The sequence below is a fragment of the Oxyura jamaicensis genome, chromosome 3 (assembly GCF_011077185.1).
Source record: "Oxyura jamaicensis isolate SHBP4307 breed ruddy duck chromosome 3, BPBGC_Ojam_1.0, whole genome shotgun sequence".
NCBI lineage: Eukaryota > Metazoa > Chordata > Aves > Anseriformes > Anatidae > Oxyura > Oxyura jamaicensis.
Window position 1 is genome coordinate 62,870,570 of NC_048895.1, and position 19,287 is coordinate 62,889,856.

A 19,287-nucleotide genomic window follows, 5' to 3' on the forward strand; every position below is an offset into this window, starting at 1 on the left:
GGATCTGTCTGTGCAATTAGCAGAACGCAATGATCTCTGAGCACATTAGCATCAGTGGGCTACCAGCCAATAGCCGGAACAACTGGCTTTGAATTCTGAACAGAGGCATCAATGTGAAACAGAAGACAAGCCTGAGAAATCTCACTGGGGCAATCTGTAGGTCGTTTAGACACCTCAACAGCTTTGAAAATCTGGCCTATCTCACTTGACAAATGAACTTCATTGTACCTGGTGCTTCTGAAAAATATAGTCTCTTCCCCAGCACCCCCCTTTTTCTTCTCTAATGCTACTGCAGTCAAAATAGTCAATTGTGAATCCAATTTAAAAGATGGTGTCTCCAGGCAGAGGGCAAGAGCACCAAGATAGAAAGCTACACACTTCTCATAATATTGACCTCAAAATGGGCTCATCAGTAGAAGCAGAAGTATTACTTTCATTTTTAGAAAATAAATCAATCAGCTATAATCTCTTCAGGTGGTACTGATGTTTCATAGTTTCATAGCTCAAGTTTTTAACAGGGGAAGCAGCTTATCCTAGTAGTACTGCACTGATATCAAATTGGCCTTGCTGCATTTGAATTGGATGTTTTCTGCATTTTTGTGAAACGTGTAGACGTGCTTCTTATTATTTTAAGGTGATAGATGTGTTCCACCAAACAGAGATACTTGTGCTGTTTGTGTTTGTGACGACTTGTTTATGTACTTTACAAACATACACTTAGTGCATTAAATGTAATCTGGACAAAATGACAGGAGCAGAAGAAAGTACAACTGCTACGTAGATGTAGGCCCACTATGACTGACTTCTTGGTTGTAGACAGTCATCCTTGTATTAGGCTACAGTTCATTTGTCGCTCCCTTTTTTTTTAAAAAAAAAAAGAAAAAAAAAGAAAGGTTTTAGAAGCTTTAGAAATGTTAATATTCTACAGTAAGCTTTTCCAAGAATTGGTTTCAGAATGTCCGAGCACAACACACTAGCTGCTTTGTAAATATTTTGCTTGTAAATAAAATTTTGTTTGAAAAAAAAGAGGACCTCAGTACATAGCAGCTCTTTTCTCTGTGCAGAGCATGATATGAATGTTACAGGATGGAATTCACATATTCATGAGTTCTTGCAAAGTCCAGGCCAACAAAGCACTTTCCATCAGAAACCATAACGTCGCTGCACATTGTCGGGAACAGGATCAGTTGCTAGGTCTAAGAATGGGTTCTGGCAATTTCAGGTGCTTGCTGTATACCACAAATCACTCGTTTAACTGTATTAACTTCCCCTCTAATGTATATATCTGTATATATAAATATATATAAGAGAGGGAGCATATATGTGTGTGTATCTCCACATAAAACCTCCTTCAAATCAGTTGATAATTTTAGAATTTCATTGCAGTCATGCTTCACTTCCCATTTTAAAGCCCTGGGAGCTTTGTTAGTACAATTTTCTGGTGAATTTTCAGAGAGATGGATTATGGTTCTAAAAGTTCCATGTCGCCTGCCTCTAAGGAGGCTGTGTGACCTGGCACACTTGACATCTGGTTAAGCAATCACTGCACTGCTAGAAATGGACTTGAGAACCTATATTTTTGGAATTATGTTTATGGGCTAGTATTGCTTTTTCTTTATTACCAGTTTTTATTGGCTTTTGAAGTTCATGTGTTTACGGTCTTCCACACAAAGGATTTTTTTGCATATAGTCTGCAGTTCAAATTTACCATTGTTTGGTTTTACTGGAAGTGTAAATAACAGCAACAAAACGTGAATTTGAGTTGAAGTTTTCTTTTTAAGGCTGTTTTTTTTTGTTTGTTTTGTTTTGTTTTGGTAGGGAGTTACTTCATCCCCTTTTTCCCCCATTGGGAAAACAAATCATATTGTGGAAGACTGAGTGTTTTGTCATCAGCATGTATCTACTTTTTTGACTGCTTCTACCATGCAACCTTATGTCCTTTCTCTTCAATAACCCTGTATGCAGCTGATTCTCTGCTGTGCAGTAATAATAGAGATAGCCCAGATAATGGAAAATCTAGATAAGGCAGATTTTAGGGAACGCAGAGCTGGATCCATGCTGACTCCTGCTGAGACACCAGGCTGTCGTTCCACTGTAGGGAAGCGTTCGAGGTTCATGGAGAATTAGTTTAGGAAGAGTAGAAATGCACAGAAATCAGCCGTTATAATTGCATCTGTGAAGTGACTCAGCCCAGGTTTAGATAAACTGCCTCCAGGTATTTGGGTTTGACACTCCATTGCTGATCTTCACTAACAATTTTTATTTTATTTTATTTTTATTATCAGGTAGCTCCAGAAGTTGGTTAATGTAAAGTCCGAGAAGGACTTATATTCAAGTCTGCTGATTCTGAGGTGGGGTTATGTTGAGCTGTGATTTCATGGGAAGGGCAAACTGGCTGAACAGCTCACCGTAATGTTGGAAGAGGATGTTCTTGTTGCTGTTCCCAGCTCACTGCTTACTGGTTTGCAAAGCATCAGTGAAAATGCCGGTATGAGTCAATTATCAAACCTAAAAGCAACAGAAGGGCTAGACGTTTTTTGTTCCTCTAGTGAGTTAAAGTGATTTTCAGCAGGCTAGTAATGGCTAGAACCAACACATAGCCACTGGAATAGGCTGCCCAGGGAAGTGGTTGAGTCACCATCCCTGGAGGTCTTTAAAAGACGTTTAGATGTAGAGCTTAGGGATATGGTTTAGTGGAGGACTTGTTAGCGTTAGGTCAGAGGTTAGACTTGGTGATCTTGGAGGTCTCTTCCAACCTAGACTATTCTGTGATTCTGTGATTCTGTGATAGCAATTCAGGAATTCAGTTTCTAGGAGAGGATAACAAAGAACAGGATGGGATGGGAATACAATCTTCTAGGAAGTAGTTAGTAAGAAATGAGTTGCTGCTGTTGTAACTCAGCCGCCGCAGTAAGAATAAATAGAATTGTAAGTTCTTACATCAAATAAATTCCTATTTTACTTAAGCTATTGTATGTTTAAGAATTTCTGGTGTGTCCATGGTCTGTTCTAGGTGTTATCCTCCAGTTTTGTTTTATATGTTGATGCATTCATAAACAAAAAGCAAATACATGGACTGAGGAAAAAACAGTAATTTCAGATAGTGCCGATTTGTCTGTGTTTGAGAGAGAGAAAAATCAGAAATAAAAAGATACCAGGGGAAATTATTCTTCTGGTGCCAAGAGAAGTGGTCACACGCTTAGGCACATTTGTGGAGGTTTTCCAACAGCTTGCTGAAAACGTGCCTGTGCCTTGTCTGGCTAGTCTTGAACGTACCAGCAGGTAGTGAGCTGAAACTGTCTGTGGTTCCCCATCAGTACAGGTAATGTGCTATACTGAAAAGTTGAAAAGGTGAAGAAGCTAGTTACTGTTTGTAATGCAGAATTTTTTTTTTTTTTTTTAAAAAAAAGACAGGTGAGTTATGAAATATATAATCATATCTGGAAAACTTGAAACAGCCACTGTGATTGGAAAAAAAATGGCATGGGTTCATTAACCTGGTATCCTGACAAAGTGACAACATGTCATAATTTCATCACCAATGATTTCAAATGATCTTTCTGCTGTAGTCAGAAATTGTTGTGTAGGATGTGCAAATTCAGCACCAGTAACACTGCACGCAGAGATGGTTGAGTTTCGATGTGTGTTTTGTTACCCTTGTTCTTGCAAAGGTTTGTTAGTGTGATGCTATGATAGTTTTTAAATCCTTTCATGCCGTGGGTTGCAGAAATGTGATATCTCAAACACATCGCAAAGTAATAGAGCAGGTTGGATCTTGCAACCCGTAGGACTGATGTTAAGAAATGTTGTTACTTTGCAGTCAGCTGAGCTCAGTGGAGCAAAGTGATCTCTGCCTATTTGACATTTCAGATGCCAATCTCTGAGCCAGGTTTTTGGAAAACTCCCCCTCCCCTTTCTGTGTCAGCAGTGGAGACGAGCAAAGAATATGGCTGAAATGCTCCTGCTTTAAGAGGCTCTTGTGTTTGGTCCAGGAGAATTTTGCTCTGCTTTCTTGGTCTTGATAAACATATATGGCAGAAATAAGGTTTTGGGAAACAGGTTATTAGCACAGGTACATATGCTGCAAGAAAAGCATGTTGCCCGCGAATGGTCATTTTTCATCGAAAAATCTGGAAAATATCTCCATTTCTAGTGGAAATTTTTGCTCAAGTCCAAAAGGCATATGTGTTGTTGAAAACGTTTATTTGAACAAAATCCAAATGAATCCAGTTCCTTTTTTGGAAGGGAAGACTCATGTAACATTTCAGATTTTCAGCATGAGTAATTTTTGTGTGAGCCTTATTTTGGCTTTCACTTGCTTGTGTGTTTAGACTTCAGCAGCCTGTAAAGCATAGCTGACACCTGCTTCATGGGTAAGACCAAAGTGCTCGGTCAGGTTGGAAGCTGCTCTGAAAATAATGGTGTGGTAGCGGAGGTTGCGGCGTGGCTGTGGCTGGGACCACTGGCACCTGGGGAGCAGAAATAAAGTCATAGCTGGGAGATGGAAGTGTTAGTGAGAAGGGTGTCGGGACTTGGCAAGGAAGTGCTCCTCCATGGGTTCCTGCACTACAGCTGCAGGGAGGAAAGCAGACCAGGCACCATGGAGCACCAGGGCCAGATAGGCCAAATCATTTTTACTTCTTGCTTTATTTATTTATTTATATATATATATATAAAAAAAAGGATGGGGGAAAACAAACAAACAAACAAAAAAAGGATCATCTTACTTCCCTGAAGAGTGCTTGTGGAGTTTTAATCAGTCATGCTTTTTTGGGCACCCACTTCTTGCCCCGTGATCTGTCATCTAATTCAATTTTTCATTCTTGCTACAGAAAAAAAATCTTGCTATAATTTCCAATATGCAGCTTCATTTATCCCTTTAAGAAGAAATGTAACTTTTTATAGCACACTTTTCTCTTTCTCTGTTCTGTGACGCTGCAGGCAAGGAAGTGTTGGCCTGAAATGAAGAATTAGGTTTAAAAAAACCCTAATCCAGAACTGCTGGGCAAAGAACCTTCATCCTTAGCTGACTTTTGGGAGATCCTGGTACAGAAAGAGATTTGAAGAGCCATCAGCATGGATTGCAGCCAGTGTTACAATGAGCATCACCTCAGGAGACTCTTAGGGGCCATCCCTACCTTTTCTTGGTTGAGGCTGCCCTGTTCCCCTTGCGAAGTTTTAGCAACAACTTCTTTCCCTGCGTTTTTTTTCCTTCCATAGCAGTATTTCTGGCCCTGTTTTAGCAGTTCTCCTCTGATCAGGGAAGTGCTTGAGAAATAAACCTCCTTCAGTGCTCTGGTCGTTCTTACACAGCCACGTTCTCGCCCACTTTTAGTCTTGCTCTTGCCAGATCAGGCAAAGCATGTTCTGCTGCTTTAACGCGCACATTTTTGCTGCTGATAGGGCAGTTTCATACTTTTTCTGAGTGCAGGCATTGCTACTGAGGAGGTGCTGGTTTTTCAGATTTCTGTAACCTGCTTGTTAGAATTTAAATCCTGGTATCCAGTGGATCTTTTTCTAGTAACAATATTATTTTGTGCTTCTTCCCTGGAGTGACTTTGTTTGAAATTAGAAATCTTGCAGTCTCTTTGAGTTGAGTCCATGCCTTCTGGGAGCTCACCTTCCTTTGAATGCCTCAAAGTTTGGGCAGTAGAGAGACGACATTCCTCCTAAAATGCCTTAAGTCTGTTTACCAGTCTTTGCTTCGATTTCTCTGTATTTCATCTCTGCCTGATTTTTTTTGTTAGCTCCAACTCTTCTTTCATTACTATGCCTCACTTTTTTTTGATCCACAACTCCACTTTTCAGGATCTTAACCAAATGTTTTGTGGTTTAAGTGAAAATATGACTCCTTTGTTCTTTTTTTCCATGTTTTGATTCTGGGTTGATGTTAGAAGACATGATAGAGTGACGGTTATAAATGGTTATTTTTAGGTCTCCCCTCAAACTTGCATCTCATTGTGTATGCCCATCTGCTCCCCTCTGGGAAGTGGACTTGGATTTCCCAGCCAACCCAGAACAATGTTAGCCCTTCCTCAAGAAAATACATCTGTCATTAGGAGTCTCTTTCTCAGACCAGGTTTTGACCCTAATTCTTGGGGTTCTACATTTTCCAGGATTATCTGACTGGAGGGCAGCAACAAAAGGTAAAGGCAATAGATACTAGGGAGAAGTGAGCTATTTTCTCCTAGGCTACTTTAAGTAAACCTTGGGGGAGAGGGGGAGGGCATAATGAATGCACTGAGAGTGTTACAAAATAATTCAGTGACTATAAATAAAATTCCATATAATCTGCAACGCGGTTTGAAAAGAGCTGAGAGAAAAGTGAGCTCTTGTGTTGGTAAGATTTCATAAGCTGGCATTGAGCCTACTCCTTTGACACTGAGTTTTAGAAGGTGCCTAGAACACTCTGTACTTGGGAGGCTAGGTGGGAATTTTTAAATTTTGGTTCTTGGGTATCATTTTAATTTACTTAAATCTCAAGTAGAGAAGGTAGGTTTTTTATTTATTTATTTTTGTGTGCCTTTTTTTTAATCACCGAGGATTTGAGAGGCCTGACTTTCTAATGGGCTTATTAAAATAATGGCTGGACCTGCTTCTTTCCATTGCAATCTTGTCATAAAGAGTACAGATTTAAGTTTATAAGTAGAAGAGATGACTAATGTGCACGGTCTTCTCTTACCCTGGTGAAATTTAGGATTGCAGAGCAGCTTTGTGCGATTGTATCTAAGCTATGTGCAAGGGGCATAGTTTCCCCAAACTCTCTTAAACCATTTTCTCTTTATTTTTATGTTCTGCAGTGGTTACCATTTAGGTATCCATCAAGTGGATATTCGTGACTAAAGGATTTTCAGAAAGTGAGGATTTGTCAGTGTGTTTTTATGATGCCAGTCTGCACGGACTGTCATGGTCAATTCCTTCGTTTTGTTGATTTTACAGTATTTTCACTTTGGGAGTCTCACTTCATGTTGCCGCAGCTCTGAAGCAGCAATTGCTGTGATGCCTCATTGTCTTAATCTTTCTCTGTGCTGGTCAGACACACGAGAGGCTCCTCTCTGTGAGACAGAAGGTAGGGGAGAGGAGCAGCGTGATTAATACTGCAAGCTGTGCTGGGAAAGCACCGAGCTCTTATGGCTGGCAGATATGCATTGCATTGTTCCAGTTTGATAATCTGCTAAATATAATTATCAAGGAGTCATTGATTAAGCATATACTCGTGGCTTTTTGAGCCTTTTAAAGCCTATCCAATTGAGATTGAAAGACAGGTGAAATTATGACTAACTCAGGATGAAACCACTTGTTTGTATTTTCGTAGAATTACGATGTGTTTTTTTGGTGATAGATAATGTAGTAAAATAGCTGAATTTCAGAAAAATCTTTAGCTGTTTTATCTAGATAATCACTTTACAGAGTACTCGGGTAGTTATTGGATGGTGTGGTGATAAAAGAGACACTGTACTGCATAGGCAGAGATGGAATAATTAGTCCCAACTTGCTTTCTGGAGGAGACTGTCTCATTCTTGAGGGCCTAATTCTAACAGCATCTGTCACCAACACTGAAGTAAGGATAGGAAACTGCTCATCAGCAGCTTTGCTGACTACCTAAATTATTTTAGTGTAGTACTGCATATTTCTTCTGCAGAATGTGCTCCACACAGTACCTTGCTGCTTCAAGATGTGTTTTTGATTGAAAAAAGGACTGGTTAATTCGTTTGTTGCCTTAAGGTGAGTTTCTGTAAGAGACACGAAAGGCTTATGCCTTCCGAACAAGGATAAAACTAGTTTTGTTTGTTTTTTAATTAAAAATAAAACCCCATACACCCTGCAATTAAATACTGATGAAAATATTCCTAGCCTTCCTGATAAGACTTCTGGTCCTAAGAATATTTTGAGAGACTAAATATTTATACAAGACAAGTTGTCACTTACAGAGCACGATGTAATATAATGAAGTATCAATATTTAGGTTTCCAGGTTAGGTCTCCATTGGCTTGAACCAATTAAATTTGGACGGTGCTCTTATTTCAGGCTTTCCGTGGCTTTGTGAAGATGTCAAGGCAGTGGTTCATATTCAGGGCTTGTTTTCAGGGCTGTATTCAGCAACTGCTTTTGCTGTTACAAGATGCTGGAGAAGCTAGAGATGAGTTTTACAGCAAGTTACCACAGAGCATATAAAAGTCCTCGAGAACTTGAATTTGAGCTATTTTAGCACTGAGAAAGCTATGCAGTTCCTTACATGCAGAGACACCTGTGTGTGCATGGTGGGGAGGGCAGGGTTCAAATGGGAAGGCACATGGTATCCGGCGTATCTTTGATGTAAGATGTGGAATGCAGATGTCAGAGGAGGATCGAGCTCTCGATACGTGTTAGGACTTGCAGGGCTGTCTCCCATGCCAAAGAAGAAGGGGAGAAGGCATTACAGGAGCAACTCACGGTAGGGTGCAGTGGCGGCAGTGCTTGATGCTGGTGCGGTGGTCCTTGCCCAGGCTTCAGGCCAGCTGCTCCTGAATGCCAAAGCAACTGCTCCTCAGCAGCTCTACCCCAGCCAAAGAGCTGAAGCTCCAGGCTGGGCTGGATGTGTGCAGCAAAGGGCAGGATTCTTCAGAGACCACCAGGACTTGGTTTTTGGGGCAGGGCAGGTGTCCCCAGCATGTGCTGCAAGCACTGATCGTAGATTTGCGTGGTCCTTTTGTAGCCATAGGAAGAGCTTCATCCTGCTGTTGGCTGAAGGCCCTTTTACACACTTGCATCTCCCCAGGCACAGATCGACCTCGGTTTTCATGTGCCATTACGGACGGTATGGGAGATCCCAGCTACTTGGGTCCTATAGCTTGTCCTGAGCTCTAGAGACTTATGGCAGTGCTCCTGCCTCCCATGAAAGACAAACGGTGGCTTCTTTCTTTTAAGGAAATGCTCTCGCATTCCTGCTGCCCACTTTTACCTCATCTGAACAGTTAATGTTTTTCATTTGTCCGCTTTAGAGCTGTTTTCTTTGCAAAGCCAGAGATGTAGTATGCTGCCTAGAAGATATTATTTTATTTATGTGGTGTGCTGGACCGAGCTGAAATAAAGGGCTTCTGTTCACAAATCAGGGCTTTTGTTGTGCAGATAAAGGAACTGGTAGTTTATTTCTTACTCTGATGCTATAAATTCAACAGACACAAATCTCTTTAGCTTTGTTTTCGCTTACGGTTACAAATAACACCGTAGCTGAGTAAAACCGCCCTATCTATTGCTTGTGTTCAGCAGCACTTTGTGTTTAAGAGTAGCACTCTTTTTTTATTTGTTCTTTTTTGGTGGGTTTTGCATGCATCAGCAAGTGGAGAGGGGAAGTTGTGTAACCCTCTCTGCTCCCTGAATCACCCCAGTCACTTGCTGCAAGGACCCACCTCCAGTACGGGGATCTCCCGTGCCACTTGGGGTGACGAAGAAGCATTAGGAAGGTAGAGTGAGAGGATGGGGTGCAAAGTGCAGGCGAAGTGATTGGGCAGGGATTGTATTTTGAGTGTTGAGAAGCTGCTGTAGGACAGGGAAGATGTGGACAATAGACATGGGATTTCTTGCTCGGTGTGGATTTGAGTCCTGCTGGGTGTCCTGGTAGTGCTCGCCAAGCAAAAATCCTAAACTCGTTACACGTGAGCTTTTGTCACTTGCAAGCAAGGTCATCAAAGTTTCATGCCCACCTGGAAAACGACTTCCATTTGCGTGATTAACACCAGCCACAGATAATGTAAGGTATGACCTCTGCCAAAGTCTGTAACTTTCACTCCCCAGCAGTGTTCATTTTAAAAGCTGTTTTAGCCACCTGTCAGCATGGTACGGCTGTTGCTTAATTTAACAAGAGTTAATTAAGCTGATGGCATATTGACGAGTGTATTAGGAACTTGTAGAAAAGTTTGTGACTGAATTGTACATCAACTTGGTTCTTCTGTTTGCTGGTTAAAAGAAATGTTTGGCCCATGATTACCTTCTTTCTGCTACCATTTTCTTGGTAATTTTATTCTTTCTTTAATGTCTCTCTTTTGCTGTGCTTAAAATACACGTGTGTGTGGTTTGGATGCTTGGTTGAAAGCCTTTGATACCAACGTTGTGTGCTTCTGGTTTCTCTGAGTGATGACAGTCAGCCAAAGTACCTGTGTGGCTGTCCATGGCTGTTGCTTTTCATGAGTCTGGGTGCCTAGCATCTATCTGCCTTTTGCAAAAATGTCCAGTTCTACTTAATGCCTAATTCTATTAAATGCTATTATGTTGTCTATATCTCTTGCTCTACAGCATGCTGAACTTATGGATGCCTTTTAATTGCATCCTAAGGCCTTTGACGCTGCTTCTTTTTTGTGTTGGTTACAGATTTACCAAAATTTATAGAGGTATCACATAAAGTTGCCAAAATACATAGAAGAAGATAGTAGGTTTAATGAGAGGAGTTACACGACCCAAAGGGATAAGCTTTGCCCATTACTTGTGTTGGCTGTTGGTTTGAGAGCAAGCGGTGGGAGGCTGCAGGAGGCCAACCTATGCGTGAGAGAGATGAAAGTCATCTCCTGCAGCTCGGGCTGCCTGCGCCAGTGTAACCATAGCTGAGAGCCAGGTGCTACAGCACTGTGTGATACTGGCTGCGTCCCTCCCTGATGTGTCCGAGTCATGCCAGGTCATGGGAGGAGACTGGAAGTAAGGAGCTGTCCTTACGTGACACCTGGAGCCAAACAGGGATGGGAACAAAATCCAGGTTGTTGACAACATGCCTAATATTGTAGGCATCCCTCTTTCCAGAAGCGTAGTGGTAAGAGCTTTTAAAACATGTAAAATAGAAGAGGGCATTTGCCATTAGTGCCCTTGCCGTGTCAGAATTTAATTCAGACCCAAGAAGTCTAAGAAGCAAGGGCCAGCACAGACCTTAACATCGTCTTTGTTCTGCCCGAGGGACTGATTATACCTGTTGGAACAGGTCAGTAACACGAGTGCTATAAAAAGCAGATTCAGAAAACTGAGAAAGCACATTTCTCTTTGCATTATATTTTCAGCCTTCAGTGTATGTGCCCCAGCTTCAAGTAGCTGGAAGGTACTTCAGCACCGGGAAGCGCTGCCACTTGCTCGCAAGGAGTGCTGCCTGTTTCAGCTTGGGGTTTGTTAGGTTGTGTCCTTAATGGCAAGCGAGGGTTTTTTTTTTCAGATGCGTTGTCAGTGAAGTGATGTGACAGTCAGCTGTTCGTGGGCGCAAGGAAATGTCAGAGCGAAGGAATCCTCCATCAAAGGTGAAGGGTTTGTAACATTTACTGAATCTGAGAACATTTTAAAATATACAGCAGGAACATTTGCTGTAGCTCTTGTTTGCTTCAGATGACTAACCCAGAATTGGATGCTTCCCATGGTAGCTGTGCTTTCCTCCTAGGGGTGTTGCAGTGTTTGTAACGTGGAATTACAATGCTCTCACAGAAGGTTTCTGCTGCACTTCGGTGCTTATGTTACCTTAAGCTTTCTTCTCCGTTTTAAGACGTGAGGATTTCACTGCCCTTCGCATTTCTGAAGGCTGTTTCTCAGCTTGTAAGGTCTTCAGTGACACTGCGTGTGGATTAGGTTTGATAAAACCTTCTTTCAGCAGCGTCATGCAACAGAGTGATGTTTTTCTTAGGACAGGGAGGGCACGTATCCAGGAGCCCTGTGGTACGACCTTCCCTGGGTTTATAGGAGACCCAGATCTTAATTCTCTTGACCTGGAAGACAGGTACAGGCACACTGCATCAAATCAGAGGCTCGTTTTGTATTCATCTACTCTCCTGTCTCAGGCAAGGCCAGTACTAGATGAATAAGCTACGAGCAGCTCAAGAATAGAATGGTGCTTCTCTCTTCAGCTTTTTGATGTCTACGTCTTTGTGTTCAGCAGTGTTTGATGTTCTTTTCTTACATAAATCTATCTAGTAGTAGATCAGATTCGTCATGTCTCAGAAGATAGACTCAACTCCTTTCACAGGATAAAAAAGGGGAAATATTTATGCAGAGCTGCAGCTGGTGATGTCCTGAGGCTGGTCCCAGGCTAGCTGAGCAGCAGCATTGAAGGCCTCCTGGAATGAGCTCAGGTCTCCTTTGCTTCCCTGGGCTTAGGGACTGCAAGTGAGCGGTGTAACTGATGGAGAGCGTGATGGGTGGTTTCTGGAAGTGGAGTAGCTTAGGAGAGGATTCGTAGCTGAAAAGCCTTTAAAAAAAAAAAAACCACAGATAACTTTCTGGAGTTTGAAGACAGCCAGAGATTATCTTTGCATCTTCTATTGTCCACGACTTATTCTCTGAGGAGCTTGTTGAAAGGTGCATTTTAGGGAGAGGAGAATTCCCATGAGATCCTGGAAGCTGCAGCCTGACCAGGCTCTTTACAGATTTCACTGTCAACCGTTTATTTTCCTTTCTGCATGTTTGGTTCCATTTTCACTGAAGTTAGTGACGACTGAGCAGGGTAACATATCCTTTCCCACACAGTAAATTCTTTCAGCCTTTTTCTTGTTGGTACTGAGGGATTGGCTGTATTTCTAATGTACAACTTGGCTTCACATGTGCACTTCCAGCTACGTTGAGAGAACTTCCCGGATGAATCCCTGCACTTTCCAGAGGATGTCCACTGAAATGGCCGTCCTTAAGGCCTGAACACAAGTGCCAGGGACAACCTGGGAAATCAATTTGTTGTATTCAACAAATACAACGCTGTCTCACCGATCTGTTGTGGCTGTGTTACGGGACTGCCTACAAATTGTCTAGCATCATGTGACTAGATGCATGTAGCCACTCTTGTTTTAATGCTTTAAGTTGCTCAGCACAGCTAGAATTAAACCCTGAATAATATTTTCATTTGTGTTTTCCCAGTGGGACGTTGGGTGTCAGCAAATTGCGAAGTAAGCTGAGCCAATAAAGGAATTTCGGGATACTTGCAAAACCTTCCTTTTGAAAAGGAGAGACCTGAACTCCCTGGGATTTGCTGCATTTGGGAAGCGCTTGCTCACCTTAGCTAAAAACCTTTCCTCCCCTGCAATGCTCTGTTCTCTTCCTTTTGTCACATAACCTTCCTCCACTACCTTTACAAAATGGCTTTCATGCAATCTGGCATGTCAGCTGTTGCCTTTGTGCATTGTGTTGGGACTGGGATCAAGTGTAAGCTCTTCAGCCCTGGCTGGCGCTTTATATTACATCGTGAATGCTGATAGTACTCTGGTTAAGAAAAAAGCAACCAAAAAACCTTACAATTAACAGTAACTGAGCCGATCGGGGAACTGTGAGCCCCCAGTAGTAGCTGCATTTTTAAAGGTTTTCTTTTTCTTCCCTTTTTAAAGCTGTTCACCTTGGTATTTTTATTACAGAAAACGGCGTTGTTAGGAAACAGACTTGAGTGCAGATCTCAGTATTACATGATTTATCTTCAGAAAGCCAATTAGTGCTTGGGTGGAAGCTCATCTACTTCCCAAGTGTAATTTCCATCCCTTGTCTTGGAGGCGGCGGCATCTAACCACGCCACAGAACATGTTAAGAAAGAGCAAGTACTGGTCTGCCTCTGTGCATCTGCTCTGTGTGTTTCTATTTTGAGAGGCTTTTTCCACTAACCTAACGTGCCAATGTGAACACGGGGAGAGAGTACAGCCCGCTGCGGCAGAGCAGAGCTCCTCCAGGGAGATGGCTTAATCAACCCTAAGGTGAGTTCTTAAACAGGGGAGATGACAGACTGCAGAAATGAAGCAAAGATGTGAAATCTTTGAAAACGGGAAAGTGACTGTCTTCTGGAGAGGAGCAATTCTGCTACACACTGTAAGGCACAGATAGGAAGCAATTCTGTTACACGCTGGGAGTCATAAATAGAAGATCCATCCTGACTTCCCGTACTGCAGCGAGTAGTTAGAAAATCAAGCTCAGGCAGACCCTCTAAAATAGAGCAGCAACAACAACAAAACTATAATCAAGCACCACGGTGCTGACAGAACTCCCCAGTGCGTATCAGTACTAAGAAGAGCGTGATCCTCAAGAAATAAGCTTTGTGCATTAGTTTAGCCAAAACTCTGTTGCTTTATGCGTGAACTAAAGGGGCAGTGCTAGTACTGTAAGTGTAACACACCCTCTGTCATTGCAATTCTGCTTTCAAATGCTTTTTAGACCTGACTGTAGGGATCGGTGTGGGCACTAAGCAGCTTTACTTGTGGCAGTCTACAGGTCTCATTTTGAGAAGGGCCAAGAGCTGCAGCTTAAGTCACTGGTTGATGTAAAAATCAAGGTATTACAGCTCTGGCTCTAATTGTCATGCTGTCAGGTTGCATTTAAAGGTTGGACATGGTGCTTAGGGACATGGTTCAGAGGGTGACATTGGTGGCAGGGGGATGGTTGGACCAGGTGATCTTGGAGGTCTTTTCCAACCCTAATTATTTTATGATTCTGTGATTATCCTTTGGAAGCAGCGGGGATGAGGAAATGGAGAAGTGAACGCCGGAGAGCTGAAAGCTAAAGTCAGTGCACAGACTGACCTCTGAATGTGTTGTGTTTTTTTTTCATTGACAGGTTGATGACGCCTGGCAGCGAAATTCGATTTGTCCATAAGCACATGGGTCTGGTTCCCGGCTGGGGGGGAGCTGCCAGGCTGGTGCGAATCGTTGGCAGCGGGGCTGCCCTCCGCCTGCTGAGCGGGGCCCTCAGGGTGGACCCCGAAAGAGCGCTGCGCCTCGGGCTTTCGGAGGAAACCTTGCTGTCCTCAGAGGAAGGCGGATCGCTGCAAGAAGCTCGAGCCTGGCTGAGTCAGCACACAGAGGGTCCAGCTAGCGTGATCCGGGCTGTGAAACAGGTGGTCACTGCAGGAAGAGAGCTGCCGCTGGAAGATGCCTTAAGGACAGAGAAGGACGTTTTTGGAACTGTGTGGGGTGGGCCTGCCAATTTGCAGGCACTGGTTAGAAGGCCAAAACATAAATGATGGTCAATGCACGAGGAATGTTCTTGATATTTTTTTGCAAAGCTTTCCCTGAAACAGGTGTTAAAACTGAATCATTTAATGCCAGTTTAAATGAACAAGTTCTTAACATTCCTGTCATTCGTGTCTGGCAGACGTTTTTGGTGTGCAACTGCAGAGAAATTGCCAGAAAATTTACTGTTCTAATCACCCACTGAATGGAGATTAGTGAAATTAGTATGTAAAGGTAAATACCGTGCTGAGAATAGAACTATAATTCTTTTGGAATGAGGCTGAAGATTATTTTCTTTGGAGTTAATTTTGTTTTTCTAACTGGTATGGAAATGAATTGCATGAGAGATGAGAGCTTTATTTATTTACAGAACAGGTGCACCTAAAGCTGTAAAACCTGAGTTCCCAAACGTGTGGCCAGTGTCTTAAAGCAACTTTGTAGGGCTGGTAACCGGTGAGATGGTATTTTTACTTTTTTCATCTTTGGTCAGTTCTGGTTGTAATTGGTGAGAAGGTGGTATGGCATTTTTCATGGTGGTTATTATATAGAAGCAGCTCTAACTCACTGAAGAGCTTGTAGCCCTTGTTCACTGACATGGATCCAAATCTTGAAATGCATCTAGGTGTCTACTGACTGCTTTGGGAACCAACGATCTTGCATACGCATCTGCACATTCCCACAGCCTGGATCTGATACTGAGCACGTGCAAAGCTGCTGACCTGATTCTTCACTTAAAATATAGTTGAAATCTTAGAAAGCAGTGATGCGTAATGCTCCCAGATGGTATTTTTTTGACTGGGTGGTCTCAGTACTTCAGCGTTCTGGAAGGACTTGTCTTCCTTTTAAAGTACTTTTACTCATAGGGCATATTTGGGCTGTGAAAGACCAGACAACATGGAACCCGGTATCCATGCCAGTGACTGTGTGAATAACCAGGTAACTCAGTGGGGAAAGTTTTCGCTTTAGAAATTAGAAACTGAGACCGAGTCCCTGCTTTGGGAGATGATTCTTGGTTTAAAATTAAATATCTTTGGCAGCAAAAACGTACAGACATATCCATGACTGAGGGTTTCCTGGATTGTTGATTGGAAGGCACTTGTCTCTAAATCAAGCAGGGTCGATACCTGAGCCTGGGACCCGTGTACCCCCCAAGGGAGCATGTTCAGGAGGAAACTCTGGGATGTTTTGCATTGACGTGCATTCTTGCTGTGACCAGGCATAACTAACAGGTATGTGGTACAAGCTCCCTTAGGAAAATGAGGTGATTCCTTGCAGGGAAATCCATGTTATGGTATCTACAGTGTGGCAGAATTACTGAGTTTGAGACGGTGAGGATCTTGGGGCAGATAACGATGGGAATTAGGCTTGGATTGCCTGCTAAGATTCTAAAGCTTTTGAGCAGATGCTATGCTCCGCTGGGTATTTTATTATATGGCTTTCATAGTGGGGAACGTGTATAGCCTGAAGCAACGCTAAAGAAAGGGAAGTGTTCTGAGCTGGCTCCTCAGAGATAAGCACTTTACCCTGTCCTGTTGATCCTTCCTTTCTGCCATTGCACCTGAAACTGTTGAAAGATTTCAAACCTCTCTTCCCCAGCAGTAACATTTAATGTTTACTTCCAAGTTAGAGAGAGGAATGGGAATGGGGTAGTGGTCTGTTCTGTGCTCCACCCTTTTGTTCTATCCAACAGCTCACTGACAGTCCAGTGCTGCTGGATTCTCCCCTGGATTTCAAGCCCATGACTTAGGAGGTAAGGATGTTTTAATATAGTAAGGCAAAACGTAACTATCGCTTTGTTATTAGTCAAAAAAAAAAAAAAAAAAAAAAAAAAAAGACTTTCAATGGCAGCTAGTTAGGTCCTTTATAGCAACAAGAATAAATTTGCCATTACTAACACTGTGATTATGTTTTTTAAAATGGGTGTGAATACTACTTAGAACCTGAACAAGACCCTTGAATATTTTATTTTTCAGGTGTCAGGCTGTAAGGTCCAATAGCATATTCTGCAAACTGCATGATATGAATTTGGAAGGGAAGAAACTGTAGCAGAAAAGCAGCCTGTTTTACTTGCACGTTCTGAACTAGACCAGTGCTGAGACTTAAGTGTAACATAGTATCTCTATCTACTGGGGACCTTTTCCCAGTTCAGTTTGGAGAGCATGAGTTTACTTCTCATTTCAGCAAATGCATTTCTCCAGCTATCCTCTCTGATTTGTATCAAAGCCAATGCTTGCTCCTAATAACAGCACAGATAATTAACTGGTGCTAGAAATGGCTAAGACGCTTTCAGAAAAGGTTACAGAAACTCATTTTGTCCTCTGATCTGTTGGAATCACAAATATACCAAACACTGCTATAGGAGATTCTCAAGGTAATTATAGGTGTTTGTTTTGATCAAGGATTTTTGTGCTCAGCCTAATACTGTATTCTATATTTTTTTCTGTTTTAAAAGCAAGTGTAGCCCTTATTATGAAAACCAGTCTAACTAAATTACCATGAGTGATATCACAAGGGCTCCAGGCTGAGATGAAATGGAATCCCATTTTAGCAATTGCAAACCTAAATGCTCAATTTCATAGATCACTTTATTATAATCTTACAGTGACAAATACCTGTAATGCCAGCTAATAAGCATTTATATATATATATATATATTACAATTTATTAAAGACTACAAGCTTCACTTTTTTGTTCCCCTTAAGAAATGACCTAAAACCAAACAAGCGCTAAATGCACAGAATGAATTAGAAACCCATGTTCAAAATTGATCCTCCCAGTCTCCTAATTAAACGGAGCGCTAGCTCTTCTATTTCCTAGGGGCTAGTTTGCCAGCTCCCTCCTCAGCAAACGAGGTTTCACATTACATTGTGAGACGCCTGTCTTGTTCCTTGCCTCTGTGTATTGGGACACCCCGAGTACTTAATGGGGGTGTAGATTCTGAGCCAAGTGTTCAATCGCCTGATATGGTCACACTGGGGATCACTTTTAGCAATACTGATACTTTCCCATATTTGCCGCAGAAATATACATACCAAACGGGCAACCAAGGTGTTCCTCCTGAACGCGTGGTTTGCTGTGTGTTTTTTACTGTGCTGGAGGAGTCCTGTATCTGTAGCTATCTGTTCTGGAACTGAAGAGATGCAGCACAGACTTTACAGTATTTTAATATCCTCTTTCCATTCAGTCTTTCTATAGATATCCTCTACAAGTTGAAAAATCGTGTAATGCATAGAGTCACAGAAAAACATACAATGCAGTGTGGCTAAAATAGAGAACAGGTTTCCTACTGATGGTAATGATTTAAATATGAGGTGGGAATTCCTGGTTACTGTGTCTTCCTAGGTTGATCTGGGGTGTGTATTTGCCACTCTGATGATTAGCTGTTAAGCACTTATCAGCCTTACTTTAACTAATTTCGGTAATTCACAGCTGCAGTCAGCCAGCAGGAACCAAAGGCAGCATCATGGGTGTTTGGCCTGAATGGAGGCCTGCCTCTACTTTGGTCAAGAACCCCCATGGATAACCGCTAATAAAATTCATTGTAGGTTATTTGTGCTGAAAGTCCTCAAATTGAGCATATATAGTAAGGCTTGTATTTTGCATGTAACAGTGCATTAACCTCGTGTTAAGTGAAATGCATGCGATTACCAGAAGCATTCTTACTGTGTGTTTTTACAGCACAGAGTTAGATTTTGATTAGAGCCATTGTATGCTAACGAGAAAGAAAAAAGGTGACAACTAACAAATGGAAGACAGTCCAAGTTCTTTCCTTCCAAAGTCCACATTACTGGCTTATTTCCTTATGGAACTATTAAACGGTAAGAAAGTACTACTCCTTATTCCATCTAAGCCTCCTGTGCCATCTCCTTTGTTCGCTGGACCCACTGTCTCACGTTGCAGGCAAAAAATAAACCCCAGAAACTGGAAGACTTGCACAGCCTTGTACATGAATGGGCATTTCAGCCATTGTTATAGTAAGGAAAACATCTTAGAAGCTTAAGTCTACCATTTTTAGCACCTTTTGTTTCAAGATTTGAAATAATTGCATTTCAGCTATTGCCCCTTTCTATTCAGGGATATATGCACTAAGAATTGGGATTTAATTAGCTTTATTTTAAAGATTAAGCCAACAGATGACCAACCAGCATTTTTCAGAATAACAAATAAGTGCCATAGAAAAAAAAAATGTACTTTTCAAGTTTGTAGTAACTTGGAGATGTAGTATCCAGGAGATGTATTTCTAATACAAGCCCAGAATTATCTTTTCTGTGCTGCTGCCAGTTTTCCTATGAACAGATAAATAGCAATGTATTCCTTAACATGTGTTCTTTACCTTAAGGTCAGGTTTGATTATTTATGCTCTTTTATT

The 19,287-nt window shown here is 41.9% G+C and overlaps 1 protein-coding gene across 2 annotated transcripts in view; it reads left to right on the forward strand.

Moving 5' to 3' along the window:
- The window catches only part of ECHDC1 (ethylmalonyl-CoA decarboxylase 1), a 41,775-nt gene extending 22,681 nt beyond the window's left edge, over positions 1-19,094 (forward strand). Inside the window, exon 6 of one of the 2 annotated variants that reach the window (XM_035320968.1) lies at positions 14,524-14,929. In XM_035320968.1, the coding sequence (XP_035176859.1) occupies positions 14,524-14,929 (406 nt within the window). Of the gene's footprint in view, positions 1-14,523 lie in introns of both variants that reach the window. The other variant, XM_035320969.1, reaches the window with a different exon arrangement.
- Positions 19,095-19,287: the final 193 nt, after the last annotated feature.